General features: G+C 56.7%; 1 protein-coding gene across 1 annotated transcript; it reads left to right on the top strand.

Moving 5' to 3' along the window:
• The first annotated feature begins 3176 nt into the window (after window positions 1–3176).
• LOC131741586 (testisin-like) lies at window positions 3177–13870 on the top strand. The gene is given in 7 exon segments (XM_059038619.2): window positions 3177–3220; window positions 3641–3865; window positions 4596–4672; window positions 4675–4878; window positions 7596–7750; window positions 8068–8297; window positions 13801–13870. Coding segments are annotated over 7 exon segments (1005 nt in total).
• Window positions 13871–14499: the final 629 nt, after the last annotated feature.

Raw genomic sequence — 14499 nt, 5'->3', positions numbered from 1 at the left:
CTCCCTGCAGTGCCCAAGGCTGGTCAGCTCTCCTTTCTTGATCATACAGCCCACTGGTCTGTGACACTGGTCACGTCTGTCACAGGAGTTGTGAGCTGGGGAATCCCACTGCGGGCTCCCTAAGAGGCTGGGTGTTTCCACCAACGGCAGCGTCTACACCACATGGGTTGTCAGCACAACCCGGAGCTCAGCTCGGGATGTCAGGAACTTCTCTCCAAGCCTTGCTAGGATCTTATCTTTGCCCTGTTGTTGCTTCTGGGACCGCTTGGGGGCATCCCCGTCTCCCCGTGGCTTGCCTTGCCTATCCGGGCAGTCAGCCCTGCAACCTCAGCCCCTGCATCCCAAACTCATATGCCCTCTCTCTCTGCTCCCTGCCAAGAGTGTAGCAGGTGGTTCCTGCAGGGACCTACTCCCCAAACCCTCCCCAACAGCCACCTGCAACCATCCACCTATCCTCTGTCCTCCAGGGACCTTCTCTGGTTCCGACCCCCCAACCCAGCCCCATGACAAGTCCCCTTTCCAATACCCACATCTATCCCTCTTCAGACCTCACAGCCCTGGGCCCAGCATCTGCGTCTCATGTGTCCCCAGGGGGCCCCAAGATGCCCCCTCTCCCTCCTTGCCACCCCGTGGACACTCAGGGACAGAACCTGCTTCTCACCCACCATTCAAGGCTGAGCCTCAAGGAGCACCCACATTCAAGGATTCATTGGGTGGTTTCTGGGACTCTTGGAACTGGGGTTTCCAGCGCCTAGTGCTGGGCTGGTGCCTTTGCAGACATGTCTGTCTGAGAGGCAGTAAAGCCTAGCTGGCAGAAGGACATTCCTCTGGCTGGGTGATCCTCCCTGTGCCTGCGGCCCCAGAGGGGTGCATGAGAAAGTATCTTCCATGTGAAGGAGCTTAACCACAGGGTGTCGCCAGATGCTCACAGCAGCCCTGCAAGGTGCACATTACTGTTACCTCCATTTTTCAGACAGGGAAACTGAGGGCTGCAAACCCCGGGGCTTGCCCGAGCCCACTCTCCCCAGCAGTCCTGTCTCTGGCTCAGTGGCCAGCAGAGCAGTAACATATCCTGGGGTTCCTAGCAGGGCTGGGGGGGAATCCACATCACCCTGACGTGGACAGTGAGGGCTCGGGGCCAGGCTGGGCTTGCTCTTTACCTCTTTCCCTCTTTCCCCAACCCCCGTCTTTCCAGGGGAGCCCAGGAACTGGCTGGAGAAACTTAAGCCAGCAGCTGGAGGAGGAAGCACAGGGCTGGGGCCCTGTGTGTGTGAATGGGGACCCCTGCTGGCCGCTGCGCAGCGCAGAGGAGCAGGAGCGGGGCCCTTTGGGTCCTCCATCAGCCCTTCAATTCCACATTCACTGGGTGTGTCACACACAGTCCCTGGAGGGAGCCAACAGCTATACACACAAAGGACCGAACAAGATCATTTTGGACATTGCTAAGTTCTAGGGAGGAAATACAACAGGTCAGTGAGAAGGACAGTCAGTGGGGGCATATGGGGTTGGCTTTAGATGGGAGGAGGACAGGGAAAGCCTAGATGAGGAGGTGACATTAGCACTGAGACTTGAAGGCCCAGAAGAAGCCTGCTGTGTGACCATCTGGACGAGGGGTCTGCAGGGAAAGGCTGGCCCGAGGCTGGAGCAGGCATGGCATTCACCAGGAAAGGACAGTAGGAACAGGAGACAGGCAGGTGGTCAGAGGGAGGAGAGAGCTCTCAAGAGCCGTAGGCAGCCCCGAAGTTTGCACAGGACCTGCGGCTTAAGCGATCCTTCAGGCTGCAGGGGAGGAGGAGTTCCTGGGCCATCCCCACAGCACTGGAAGGTAGGTGCTGGCACTGTGTCTCATCTTGTGCAAGGAGCCAAACTTAGCCCTGATCCAGGGAGCTCACAGTGACTGGCCAGTCACAAGCGCTGCGGTGCCAAAGGCCACAGAGGGAGACAGTTTTAGGGGAAAACTCCAGCCCTTGCTGCACGCAGTCTGTCCCTGTGTCCACCAGCCAGAGCCCATGCCCACTGTCCCCTCTGCAGTGTGTGAAGTCCAGGAGGTTTGCTGAGCTGGCTTCATCCTCTGCAGAAGTTTCCATTGTCCCCAAGCATCAGGCGTCTCCCCCGTGTCTCCACTAGTGTGCCCGGGTCAAGGACACTATCTGGGAACCCTCTCTCCCACTTGGCCAGGCAGGGAACCTGCTTTGCCTGCTCCTGCCTCCAGCAGCTCATTCCCTTGGCAGTCACCACCCAGGCCCTGCTGAGGGTGCTGCCGGGCTGGGCCCAAGACACAGGGCTCCCGAGGGGGATACACACCTGTGGATACTCCTGCAAGTCTAGACTGGCTCCCCTGCTTGGAGGGACCCCCAGAAGCCAATGCTGGGGCACTCATCACTCTGTGAACACTTCCACATCCCGGGTAGTGTTCAGGACACACAGAGGGGTACCAAGCAGCCACAGCCTTCCCAGGTTCCCAGTCCATAGAGTCACCAGTCACAGGGACGCTGGTATGAACAACCCAGCGACGTCTTTCTCTCCCTTTCTTTGGCAATTTCCTTCCCCCCAGGACCCAGGGCAAGAAAGTTTGTGAAAGGCAGTTTCAACTATCAAGACTGAATCCTGAAGAGGGTGATAAAAGGGGCCGAGGCCTGCCACCAGGGGGCAGCCTGGGCCGCACGTGGGGACTAGCCTGAGGCCAGCACATGGAGGGAAAAGACCCAAGATCATTTCCCCAAGAAAGGCTTGTGAGGGGTCTTCTCTTCCTGGCTCAGCCCAACAGTGTGAGACCCCCAATGCGCACTCAGTGAGGACTTGCTAATGTGCTTTCACGGGAGTCCTGGCTGTGGGGCAGGTCCTTGGTCCTTCCTAGTGGAAGGAGTGGGTAGAAAAGAGGGCAGCATGGGGGGCAGCCAGGCCCCCAGGGTCGCAGACAAGAAAGGGATCGTCTGGGTACACTGGCTCCTGGGCCATAACAAGCTACGTAGTTGGGGGACTGAGCCCCAGTAGAAGCTCAAAGCCAGGGCACTGTGACGTCCCAGGTTCCCAAACAGCCCTTGGGCCAGAGAGGTCAAGCTGAGGGAAGGGGGCGGCCAGGGTTCCCGTGGCTCCCTCTCCCCGAGGGCGCGCCCCAGCCGGGCCTTGGAGCTGGCGGAAGCAGAGGGGGCGCCAAGCGGCGGGAAGAAGAGGCCATGGGCGCGCAGGCCGGGGCGCTGCTGCTCGCGCAACTGTTGGTGCGGGTCGAAATCGCGAGGTAGGTGAGCTGAGGCGGGGGCTGCCGGCGCAGCTAGGGGTGATGGGGGAAGGGTGGGGCGCGTGGAGACCAAGGGGAGCTCACTTTCTCTCCTACCCGCAGCGTTGCGGGATAGGGACCTGTTGCTTCCAGGTAAGGCGTCCAGGGGGCGCGCTTCCCTGCGCAGGGCACCTGAGCCGGAGCGCGAAGGGCGACTCATCTTTTCCTCTCCCCGCCCCAGGTTTCGAGAACTCTTCTATGCTCGCATGTAACTGATGGGGCACCCCCTGGGTGTGGGGGAGGGGCGGGCGCCTGTGGACCACGTGGGGCAGGCCCCCAGCGTCCCCTTCTTCCTGGGCGGCAAGACCCCTGGACGCGCGGTTCCCCGGGGCGCCCCTTCCCTTCTCCCACCCGGTGGGTGAGGGTGGACGGGGTGCGCCTGCCTCCCGCAGCTCAGCCTGGTGTCCATCTGTCCATCCCAGGGCCATGTGGCCAACGGACTGTCCCGACACGCATAGTGGGTGGAAAGGACGCAGAGCTTGGGCGCTGGCCGCGGCAGGGCAGCCTGCGCCTATGGGGCTCCCACTACTGCGGAGCAAGCCTGCTCAACCGCCGCTGGGTGCTCTCGGCCGCGCACTGCTTCCAAAAGTGAGTCTGGGGGCGGGCGGCCCGCTGACCCCGGGCCCTGGGTCTGCACCAGGACCTGCGCGCATGCCCCACGTGGACACGGCCCTCTCGTGCTCCTGAGGCCCAGTCCCGGCTGCAGCCCGTTACGCACCCACGCAAGTCCCCCAGGGCGCTCCGGGAGGAAACACTGTGCAGTTTCTACCAGAACGTTCTCCCAGAACATTCCGACGCACATTTGTTTGTCTTGTTCTTTTCTTTCTCGCTTCACTTGTCCCCACATGGCACCACCAACCTCCACCTTCCTCACCCCACCTCCCAGCGGAGGTGACCCCCACCCCGGGGGGAGGAATGAGCTGAAGTAAGTGCTGGACACAGAGCCTGGCCTGTGGTGACAGTGGCCCCAGAAGCTGTTTTGAGCCCAGCCTGCTGTGGCGCCCGTGCACCTGCTCGTTGCGTTTTGAGAAGGGCTCTTGGAGGTGACAGGTGGTTGAGTGACTGGCCAGATGAGCTGGCAGGGGAGGCACCCTCCTGCCAAGCCCCCCAAGTCCCCAGGTGTGGAACTTTGTTTGGGGCTGTCTGGGCTCTCCCCGTTTCTACCCTGGGCTCTTTGGTCAAAGGAAGACCTGCTAATGGTGTCTGGGGTGAGCCCCGCAGCAGCCTGGGGGTCTCAGCTCAGCGAGCAGCCCTAGGTGTGCTCAGGTAGCCCACCCTCCCTCTGAGGACCCCTGACGGCTTTTTCCTCCCCTGCCAGCAACAGAGATCCCTATGAATGATCGGTCCAGTTTGGCGAGCTGTCTGTCACACCATCCGTTCGGAACCTGCAAGCTTACAAAACCGTTACAACGTGGAGCAGATCTTTTTGAGCCCCAGGTATCTGGGGGCTGCATCATATGACATTGCCCTGCTGAAGCTGTCCTCCTCCATTACCTACACCAAGTACATCCAGCCCATCTGTCTCATGGCTTCCTCCTCTGAGTTTGAGAACCAGACTGACTGCTGGGTGACCGTCTGGGGGGACATCGAAGAAGATCAGGGTGAGGCTGGGAACAGATGGGTCTGGGGCGTCAATGTCATGTCCACTCATTCTAGCTGCGCCAGCCTCAGTGGCCCCCACCTTGGCAGCAACCCCTCTTTGGCCTGCTCAGCATCCTCTCCACATTGGCTCTCCACTCTTTTTTTTTAATATAATAAATTTATTTATTTATTTTTGGCTGTGTTTGGTCTTGCACGGGTTTTCCTTGGTTGTGTCCAGCGGGGGCTACTCTTGGTTGCAGTGTGCGGGTTTCTCATTGCGGTGGCTTCTCCTGTTGCGGAGCATGGGCTCTAGGCACGTGGGCTTCAGTAGTTGCAGCAGGCGGGCTCAGTAGTTGTGGCTCACGGGCTCCAGAGCACAGGCTCAGTAGTTGTGGCACAAGGGCTTAGTTGCTCCATGGCATGTGGGATCTTCCTGGACTAGGGCTCAAACCCGTGTCCTCTGCATTGGAAGGTGGATTCTTAACCACCACGCCACCAGGGAAGTCCTCTTTTTTTTTAATTTTATATATTTTTTGGATGTGGACCATTTTTAAAAAGTCTTTATTGAATTGCTTCTGTTTCTTTGTGTTTTGGTTTTTTTGGCCACGAGGCATGTGGGATCTTAGCTCCCCGACCAGGGATGGAACCCACACCCCCTGCACTGGAAGGCGAAGTCTTAACCACTGGACTGCCAGGGAAGTCCATGGCTCTCCACTCTTGCTCCCCCTTAAAGAGCAGTGCTTTCTGTACACACACTCAGCTCCCTCTCCCTTCTGGAGACTGTGAGCCAGAAGCCAGAGAGGGTGGCTCGCTGGCCCAGGCCCGAAGCCCCAGCCTGCAGGGGTGGGGCTGGGGAGGGCTGTTTCAGGAAGGCCTCCTTTCCACCCCAACAGGGTGCTCACCACCGCCCCCCACCGCCAGCTAGCCTCCCACACTGGCTCCTCCATCCCTTTTGCACCTGCCACAGTGGCCTCCTGTCCTGGAGTGCCAGCTCCTTTTCTCTCCTTGAAATGTCAAGCCATGCTCCAGCCTTGGCTCCCCACTGGATCTCTGTGGGGCTTCTTGTGTTGTCATGAGCTGCCACCTGCTTTTCTCTCACCACGAATCCTCTGAAACCGCTGGACACAGGCCCCCCAGAGGGGCTCTAGCCTGACGGACTGGACGGCGCCTCACACTGCTCCCTGGTCCAGCGTGGCCCTGCCTCACCCTTAACCACAGCAACCATATAGATAAAGCTCCTCTCATGCACTCTGTGTCCCTGGCACTGTTCTGGGTTCCAGGGACTCTCTTCCTTCTGAAGCCTACCTGCCAATGAGGCTGGGAACATTTTTATACCTTCTTTGTTTTTTGGTTTTTTTTTTGCGGTATGCGGGCCTCTCACTGTTGTGGCCTCTCCCGTTGCGGAGCACAGGCTCCGGACGCGCAGGCTCAGCGGCCATGGCTCACGGGCCCAGCCACTCCGTGGCATGTGGGATCCTCCCAGACAGGGGCACGAACCCGTGTCCCCTGCATTGGCAGGTGGACTCTCAACCACTGCGCCACCAGGGAAGCCCTTTTATACCTTCTTTACAGATGAGCAAGTTTGGAGAGGTATGGAAATTGCCCAAGGCCCCAGGGCTCAGTGGAGAAGCCAGGGCTCACTGGCCCGGAGAGGGTAGCACACCTGGAATTGGCAGGGGCCAGATAGAGGAGTTGACAGGAGACCTGCCCCATCCTTTCCCTTCACCCGAAGGGGCTGGAGAAAGTGCCCCTGTGCAGACTGCCTGGGCCCAAAGGGCTGAATGGGTGGGAGCCAAGGAGCCTAGCCAGGCAGACTCTGCTCCCTCCCCACCGGCTGACAGGTGGTAACACCCAGCCCCAGGCTGAACCCTCACTCTCACAGGTAGAAGGTGACTTCTTGTCCCCCACCCCCCAGACCTGATATACTCTGTACTAGCTAGGAAACCTTGGGCAAGGCACTTCATCTCACTGTGCCTCAGCTTCTTCATCTGTAAAAATGGCATAATAATAGCTCCCACCTGAGAGGGTAGATCTGCGGCTTAAAAGCGTTCTTACATGAGGGCTTAGCAGAGCGCCCGGCAGCCAGGAAGCTCTATTTACAGACTAGCTTTCAGTGTTATTGTGGTCACCATCCTCTGCAGGATAAGGAGGTGATTAGGACCCAGACTTAGGAATTGGACAGACCTGGGTTCATATCAGGCTCTGGCAGTTCCCTGATAATTTGCTGGGGGTCGGGGAGGGCAATCTTGCTCCTGAATCTTTCCTTACCTGAGAATGGGGCTTGATCCGCACTGCATCCTGGGGGGCCGGGCATGCGCAAATGCACGGGGAGAGAGTGCACCAGGGCTGCCCCACCTCCTCAGGCACCTGGGCGCAGGACTGTGTTAATCCTAAACCATCTCAGCTGCATGAGCCCTGCCCTCAGGCGTGCTACGGTCTCTCCCCAGTCTCTCCCCACGGCCTCAGCCAGGGTCTGTTATCTGCAGGCTACAGAGAGGGAAACCTGTAACAGCTTGTCCATCCATTGGTTCTTTATGTGATGTTCTTCATCACCCATCAGGTGCTGGGTGCTGGGCTAGAGCAGGGGAATCAAGGGCAATGTCCCAGGCATCATGGGTGCCCCAAGGACTGCCTCTCCCCACCCACTGCCTTCATAGCCTATGCCATTCCTCCCAACCTGATGGTAGGGGAAAGACTCAGGATGCCATCTTTCTCTGTCCCCTCAACTCTTCAGCAGCACTGCCATCTCCCTACACCCTCCAGGAAGTGCAGGTTGGCATCATAAACATCACCATGTGTAACCACCTGTTCTCACTGTCTGATTTCCGCCGTGACATCTGGGGAGACATGGTTTGTGCTGGCAACCCTCAAGGTGTCAAGGATTCCTGCTTTGTGACTGTCCCTCCCGTCCCCAATCAGGGCTTCTGGTCCTTAGTATCACATCACCCCAGCCCCCAGGCCTGAGAGCAACCTGTATCCCTGCACTTCATTTGGTCCTCACCTCGACCCTGGGGGTGGGGGGCGGGGGGGGGGGGTAGAGACTATTGCCCCACTTTGCAGATGCAGAAACTGAGGCTTGGTTACTTCCAGGGGGAGGAGTGGGATTTGCATCCAGTCTGCCCAGCTCCACAGCCCATCCTGCTTTCCTGGCCTCTCTGCTCATCCTTCCTGCCCCACCCCAGGCTGGGCTCACCCATGCTGCTCCCCAGGGTGACTCAGGCAGACCCTTGACCTGTGAAAAGAAAGGGTTGTGGTATCAGGTTGGAATCGTGAGCTGGGGAGTGGACTGTGGAAGAACCAACCGGCCCAGTATCTACACCAACATCAGTGCTCACTACAAGTGGATCCGAACGGTTTGGGCCAAAAACACCATTTACAGGCCAGACTCCTGCCCATTGCTGTTGCTCTTCCCTCTGCTCTGGGCTCCCCCATTCCTACAGTTGGCCTGAGCCCAGCAGATGGCCCCCGAGAGTCAGGGCCATCTGCTGAGTCAGGCCCAGCCCCCTTTGCTAATAAACCTGTGCATGTTCAAGTTGAAGCCTTGCACCGCGTTCTGTGGCCCCGAGTGGCTTCCTGGACACCCTCACGGTCACCTGTGTCCCATCCATGCCAAGACCACTCCTTAAGTCCTAAATCATTGTCACCCATCTGTGCTATACTGGTTTTGGTTGCAAACAACAAAACCCTCTCAGGTTAGTTCAATCAGAAAGATAATTTATGGGAGGACATTAGTAGCACCAAGGTCCCTGGGGGCTAGGAAGGCTGGAGTGGGGTGCAGTGGAGGAAACGCCCCCAAACACCCCCAGCGCTCATGCCGTGTTTCTCACCACACAGACGCCGGATGCTCCTGGGCTCACCATGGTCCCCCAAAGGCTGGCACGGGACCAGGACGAGGGTGCGGGTAGTTTATTTAAGAGGTGATACCAAGAAGCCCCAGTGAAGATTGGTGAAACGAGGCAGGAGGGGTGAGAGCTAGTGACATTTGCCCAGATGAGGAGGTTACCCTTGTGGGCAGCTGAGGCGCTGTCTGGCCGGGATGCCCTGAGAAATCACGGGGACACACCTCAACATCACCCGTGGGGGATGAGGACCTGGCATGGCCCCTTCTCTCCTGACTCCCCGTGGTTGAGGCTTGTCCTGGGGGTGTGGGGGCTCCAAGCTCCATAGGTGGCCTGGGTGGAGGGGCAGCAGCAAGCGTGTCGCTGCCTCCCACGCTGGGGTCCCAGAACCCAGCCTCAGCATGGCCAAGGGACCAGGCCAGTGGGGCCAACTCGGGACGCTCGAACTGCTCGGGCAGATCTGCGTTTTCATAAGATCCAGAGGTGCTGTGAGAGCAGAAGGTATGAGAAGCTCTGGTGGGTCCACATCCTGCCCTCCCTCCCCACCCGCACACCCCCATCCTCCCTGCTCACGTGTGAGCCCTGGGGGTTTCCCAAACAGGGAGGGTGGGCAAATGCTGGTGGGCAGCCCCGAACCAGACAGAAGTGACCCCCGCAGTTGTGTCCCGTGACCCCCCGTCCACCCCCACACCCACCCAGCCCCCAGCGCCCCCTGCCAGCTCTCATCCCCTCTGCAGCCACAAGGATTCAAATCTACACCCAACAAGTCCGGCCAACATGTAACACCCCTGTAACACCCCTGCAGCTTCCCAGTGCTCCTAGGGTCTCCTGCAGGGCCCCGCTTTTATCACTCCCCCCCCAGCTCTGGCCGCATAGCGCCTAGGTGCCAGCTCTTGCCCACCTCTGCCCTTGAAGATGCTGCTCCCTTGGTCTAGAATGTTCCTCTCTTTCCTGGTTGGCTCCTGCCTTCCTCCAGGTCTCGGCTGAGACCTTGTCTCTTTATCGGGCCCATCATGTCTGCTCACCACACCCTTCACAATCAGTCCCTCATGCCAACTATCACCGTTTGTCATGAATGTGGGCTTTGTGGTACTTTCCCAAATGGCTGGTCCTCATCCTGCAGAAGCCATTTGTTCCCCGAGCTGGGCAGGGTGAGGTGCTTCCCTGGCCTATGCTTGGCGCACAAGGTCACAGCAGGACTGAGTAGCCACGTGCTCTCCCTGTAGGTCACCTATGGCACAGCCCTGTGGTGGAGCCGCCCGACAGCCCCACCAGGAATCAGTGCCCAAGGCTGGGGAGAAAGTGAACAGCCGGGGGTCCTCAACCCTGTGCCCCCTGGGTCATTTATTACTGTCATCGTGGGTGCAGACCCATGCAGCCAAGGGCCCAACTGGGGCATACAGAGCCCTGGGCGCTGGGTAAGCACAGGGAGGGGACCCCAGGGTCCCTGGTTCACCCCCTGCCATGTCCACTGCCCTTGCTCTCAGCACTTGTCCTGGGACAGACTGAAGAGACCTAGGAAGGGAATTGGAGAGCTTCAGGCAGGGATGATGGGGCAGGGCCTTTCCTAGGTGGAGAAACTCAGGGCTTGTCACCTCCCACAGTCTGGGCCACATAACCTTCAGCCTTTGTATTCCCAGCTGCCTTCCACGAAAGACATGACCCTGGCCCCAGAGAGTGGCCTTGGGCACTCCTGGACACAAGGGTCCTGCACCACCCCCAGCCTGGACCCATCACTGACCAGTGGGTGCTGACCTGCTTTGCAAGTGGCATTGCCTATCCCGCCATCACTGAGGCTGGGAGTGCCATGACCCTGTGGACAGTTGAAGTACCTCTGATCACTGGGGGAACCCACATGGTGGGGACATGGGGGGCCCTGTCTACTAGATCATAAGTGACCAATGTCCTATGGTGTGTTTTCCCACCAACCAGTGTTAACAGAGAGGAGCTTCCTCTTGTTCTCACATTTGCTAAGACAGTTAAACCTGCAACTTTCATCCTTAGTTTGCAGTCATAAGATGCTTTTCTAAGCCTAGTTTTTCTAGGGTAATTGTTAGTTTATTGAGTTCATGCTTATTATTTTTCACCACATATTGTGGATGGCACCACTCATACATTTTTTCCCTTCCTTTTCTTATTCTCCAAAAAGTTGTAGAAAGCCAGAACAGACTTTCTAGACAGCCACTAAGATTATTATTTCCCTTTTGCAAAGGTTTAATAGAATATAGAGAAAATCGAAGTATTTCTGACAGGTTCTAAATGTAAACACAATTCAGAGCTTTGTATATATTTTTGCATATGGGGTTGGGTATGTACACAAAGACATCAAAATATCAACACTTGTTACCCCTGAGTGCTGGGGGTATAGGTGATTATCATCTTTTTTTTTTTTTTTTTTTTGCGGTACGCGGGCCTCTCACTGTTGTGGCCTCTCCCGTTGCGGAGCACAGGTTCCAGACACATAGGCTCAGCAGCCATGGCTCACGGGCGCAGCCGCTCCGTGGCATGTGGGATCTTTCTGGACCGGGGCACGAACCCGTATCCCCTACATCAGCAAGCGGACTCTCAACCACTGTGCCACCAGAGAAGCCCAATTATCATCTTTTGTATACTTTTTAGCCATTTCCAGATTTTCTTCATTAACCATTTACCAGTGTGTTACTAGAAAACCAAAAGCAAAACCAAACAAGAATCCAGAATTGGTTGGGCAGTTTGGACAAGTGACATTTTCTCAGGCTTTCAGAAGGGATTCTGTACAGATGCAAATTCAAGCCACCTGCCTCCAACCAAACTGTTGTTCCTACGCCACTTCTAAGTAAAAATTTCAGGACCACTGCTATTAGTAACCACAGAATGCTAATAAGAATCTAGACTGGGAAGCTAGAAGATGATTCAGCAAGGCCTTCCAAGGTCTGAGAGGAAATTAGCTTAGTTTTAGAATTCTAAACCCAGCAAACCATCAATTAAAGGGGAGGGCAAAATTATGTCACTTTCAGACAGGAAGCTTAGAAGTTTTATCTCCCACCTGCCCTATCCAAGGACCATAACCATGGATGTCTATGTCCTAATCTCCAGAAACTGTGAATATGTACTTCACTTGGCAAAGGGGTTCTGCACACGTGATTAAGTTCAGGACAGGACATGGGGAGATTATTGTGGATTATCTGGGTGAGCCAGTGTAATCCCAAGGTCCTTATACCAGAAGCAGTCAGAAGAGGGAGTCAGAGGGGTGGGGTGTGAAGTGGTAAGGCAGGACCCACCATTGCTGCTTTGCAGATGGAGGCAGGGCCACAAGCCAAGGAATGAGCGTGGCCTCTAGAAACTGGAAAAGGCAAGGAAAGTGATTACCCCCAGAGCCTGCAGAAAGGGACACGCCCTGCCAACACCTTGATTTTAGTTCAGCAACAGACTTGTCAGAATTCTAGCCCACAAATGGTAAGATCCAGATCCACAAGGCATCAGACCCAGCATGAGGAGGAAGTTGGGGGAGATTTGGGGTTCAGAGGCCATCTGAGGGCAGAAGGATGGAGAGAGGGCGTCCCCTAGTGGCATCTACCAACAAATGCACAGCTCCCTGGGATGTCAGAATAGGAACCTGCCTAGGGCAGGTGTCCCAGGTGACTGTACCTCAGCCCCAGTTGGCTGAAGAGGCTCACGTTAGATACACTCAGTGTTGTCCTGGGAAACAAGACTGGGGAACTCCCCGTGGGGCCAGAATCAGCTCTCCCTGGGGAATTGTGGGAACAGGAGGGAGGAGGAAGGTCCTGGGAGGTGGGCAGTAGGGCCCAGTCATGTAGCCAGCCCTGTTTTCCCAGGCCTGGCCCTCAGGACCCTGTGTGTCCAGGAGGGGACGAGAGCCCCCCACTGATCCCTTCCTGGGGACCAGTACTGGGACCTAGCCCCGGCCTGGCCAGGACCCTGTAGGGCCAGCAGGGGTTGGGCCCAGGAGCACTTGACCTGACACCAGGAAGATGGGCAAAGACGGGCAGGCCCGGCTCGGTGGCTGCATGTGGTTGAGGACACCCAGGACATGGGGGGGTGTGGGGGAGGAGAAGAGGACAGGTGACAGGTCCTCAAGGGGACACGGGACTCAGGATGAGGATCCCCAAGCCCAACTCAGGGCCTGCTGTGGTGTGGGGTGGGTATGGGGGGGTGTAATCTCCTCTTTCAGAGATGGTGACCCATGCGTGACCTAGACAGACCTTTGGGAAGGCCACCTCCTCATGGGGCGGGGGTGTCCAGTCAACAAATAAGTGAACAAAACAAAGAAATATTCACACCTTGCCTCTTTTCAGGTTCCCAGGGCACATTTGCCCTGGGAGCCAGGCTGGGCCCGCTTGGGCATGGCATGGGTGACCTGGCCCCTTGGCTGAGCACGGGTTGATTCTGGCCCCATGGGGATTCCTGGGGTGCCCCCTAGGCACACGATGGGGGTGGGGGGACAGGGGTGTGCTCACAGGGCTCTGCCCATCCCAGGCTGCTCTACAGTTTAGGACAGCGCCCCCTCCTGGCCCTGAGAGGAAGTCCCCACATCCACCCTGACAGGCGCTGGGGGCACAGCAAGAAAAGGAGCTCGGACCCCTGACCCCACACCCCAGCTTGCTGCCTCCTGCCCAGGCGGGACCCCCCTGGGTTCTGCGATGGTGCCCTTCCTTCAGAAGGAGAAACGGGATGCAGCGAGCCGCCCCGCTGTCTTCACTCCACCCTGTCCCTCGCTCCCTCAGCATCCACTTCTGAGGAATCGCCTGAGACAGGCGGGCCTGTTCCCTTTTCTTCATAGGAGGCCTTCTCGTATCTGAAGAAATAGACTCCTCAGGCCATCAGGAGGCCCTGTGTGTGGCCACAAAGGCATTACTTTGGTTTAAATGTGTCCCAAACTGTTCAGTGGCCCGGGAGACACACCTAACTGTCTTCCAAAGTGGATATGCCAATTTTGTGTTCCCACCAGCAATGAACGAGAGTTCAACTTCATTTTTTATATCTAAAAATTTGTACCTTCCCTATAGACTGTTAAAATGAAATGAGTTAATATATAAAGGGTTTAGAATAATACCTCGTATAGAGTGAGCACTATCCGTGTGCTTTCACCACCATCACCATCAGCATCACCATCATCGTCATCACGACCATCACCATCACCATCACCACCATCATCATCATCATCACCACCTGACCCAGCCAGCAGGATTTTGAGAGGAAGAGAGTTCCCAACTCCCGAGGCTCCAGCATGAGGACTGAGTCAGGATGACCATTCTACTTCTCCTTCTCTAGATCGATCCTGGAACCGCCCAGCCCTTCTCAACCATGGTTTCTCTTTAGCAGTGGTTCCCAATGCATGTTCCATGGAATGTTATTTCCCAGCGATGTTAATAGACTTCAATTGTAAAAGGATTCTATGATCACAGACTTTGGGGAAAGTTAAATTGGATTTTTGTTGCAGAACTTTTCAGTGACTTTGATTTGCTAAAATGCATCAGGATTCTGGAAGAGAAAATATAGTGGGCAGCATTCCCCAAACTTACTTGACTATAGGACCCTCACTTTTGAGGAATTTCGCAAGGGACATGTGAGATGCTGCCCCATTGTCTCAAGGGCCAAGCTGGATCCAGGCAGTTCCCTTGGTCTCTCTCTCTCTCTCTCTCTCTCTCTCTCTCTCTCTCTCTCTCTCTCTCTCTCTCTCGTAGGACCCCCTGATCCGACAGCCTCCATCTTCTCGGGTGGATTTTTCTCCAGTAAACTCTCATTTCCTTTCAGCACCTGTCCCTGCCATGTGCCCCATCCGACACGAGGGGACGTTAGAGC

This window comes from Kogia breviceps, chromosome 14, assembly GCF_026419965.1.
Source record: "Kogia breviceps isolate mKogBre1 chromosome 14, mKogBre1 haplotype 1, whole genome shotgun sequence".
NCBI classification, from domain to species: domain Eukaryota; kingdom Metazoa; phylum Chordata; class Mammalia; order Artiodactyla; family Physeteridae; genus Kogia; species Kogia breviceps.
Note: the sequence above shows the minus strand (reverse complement) of the source record. Positions and strands in the feature narration are given on the sequence as shown.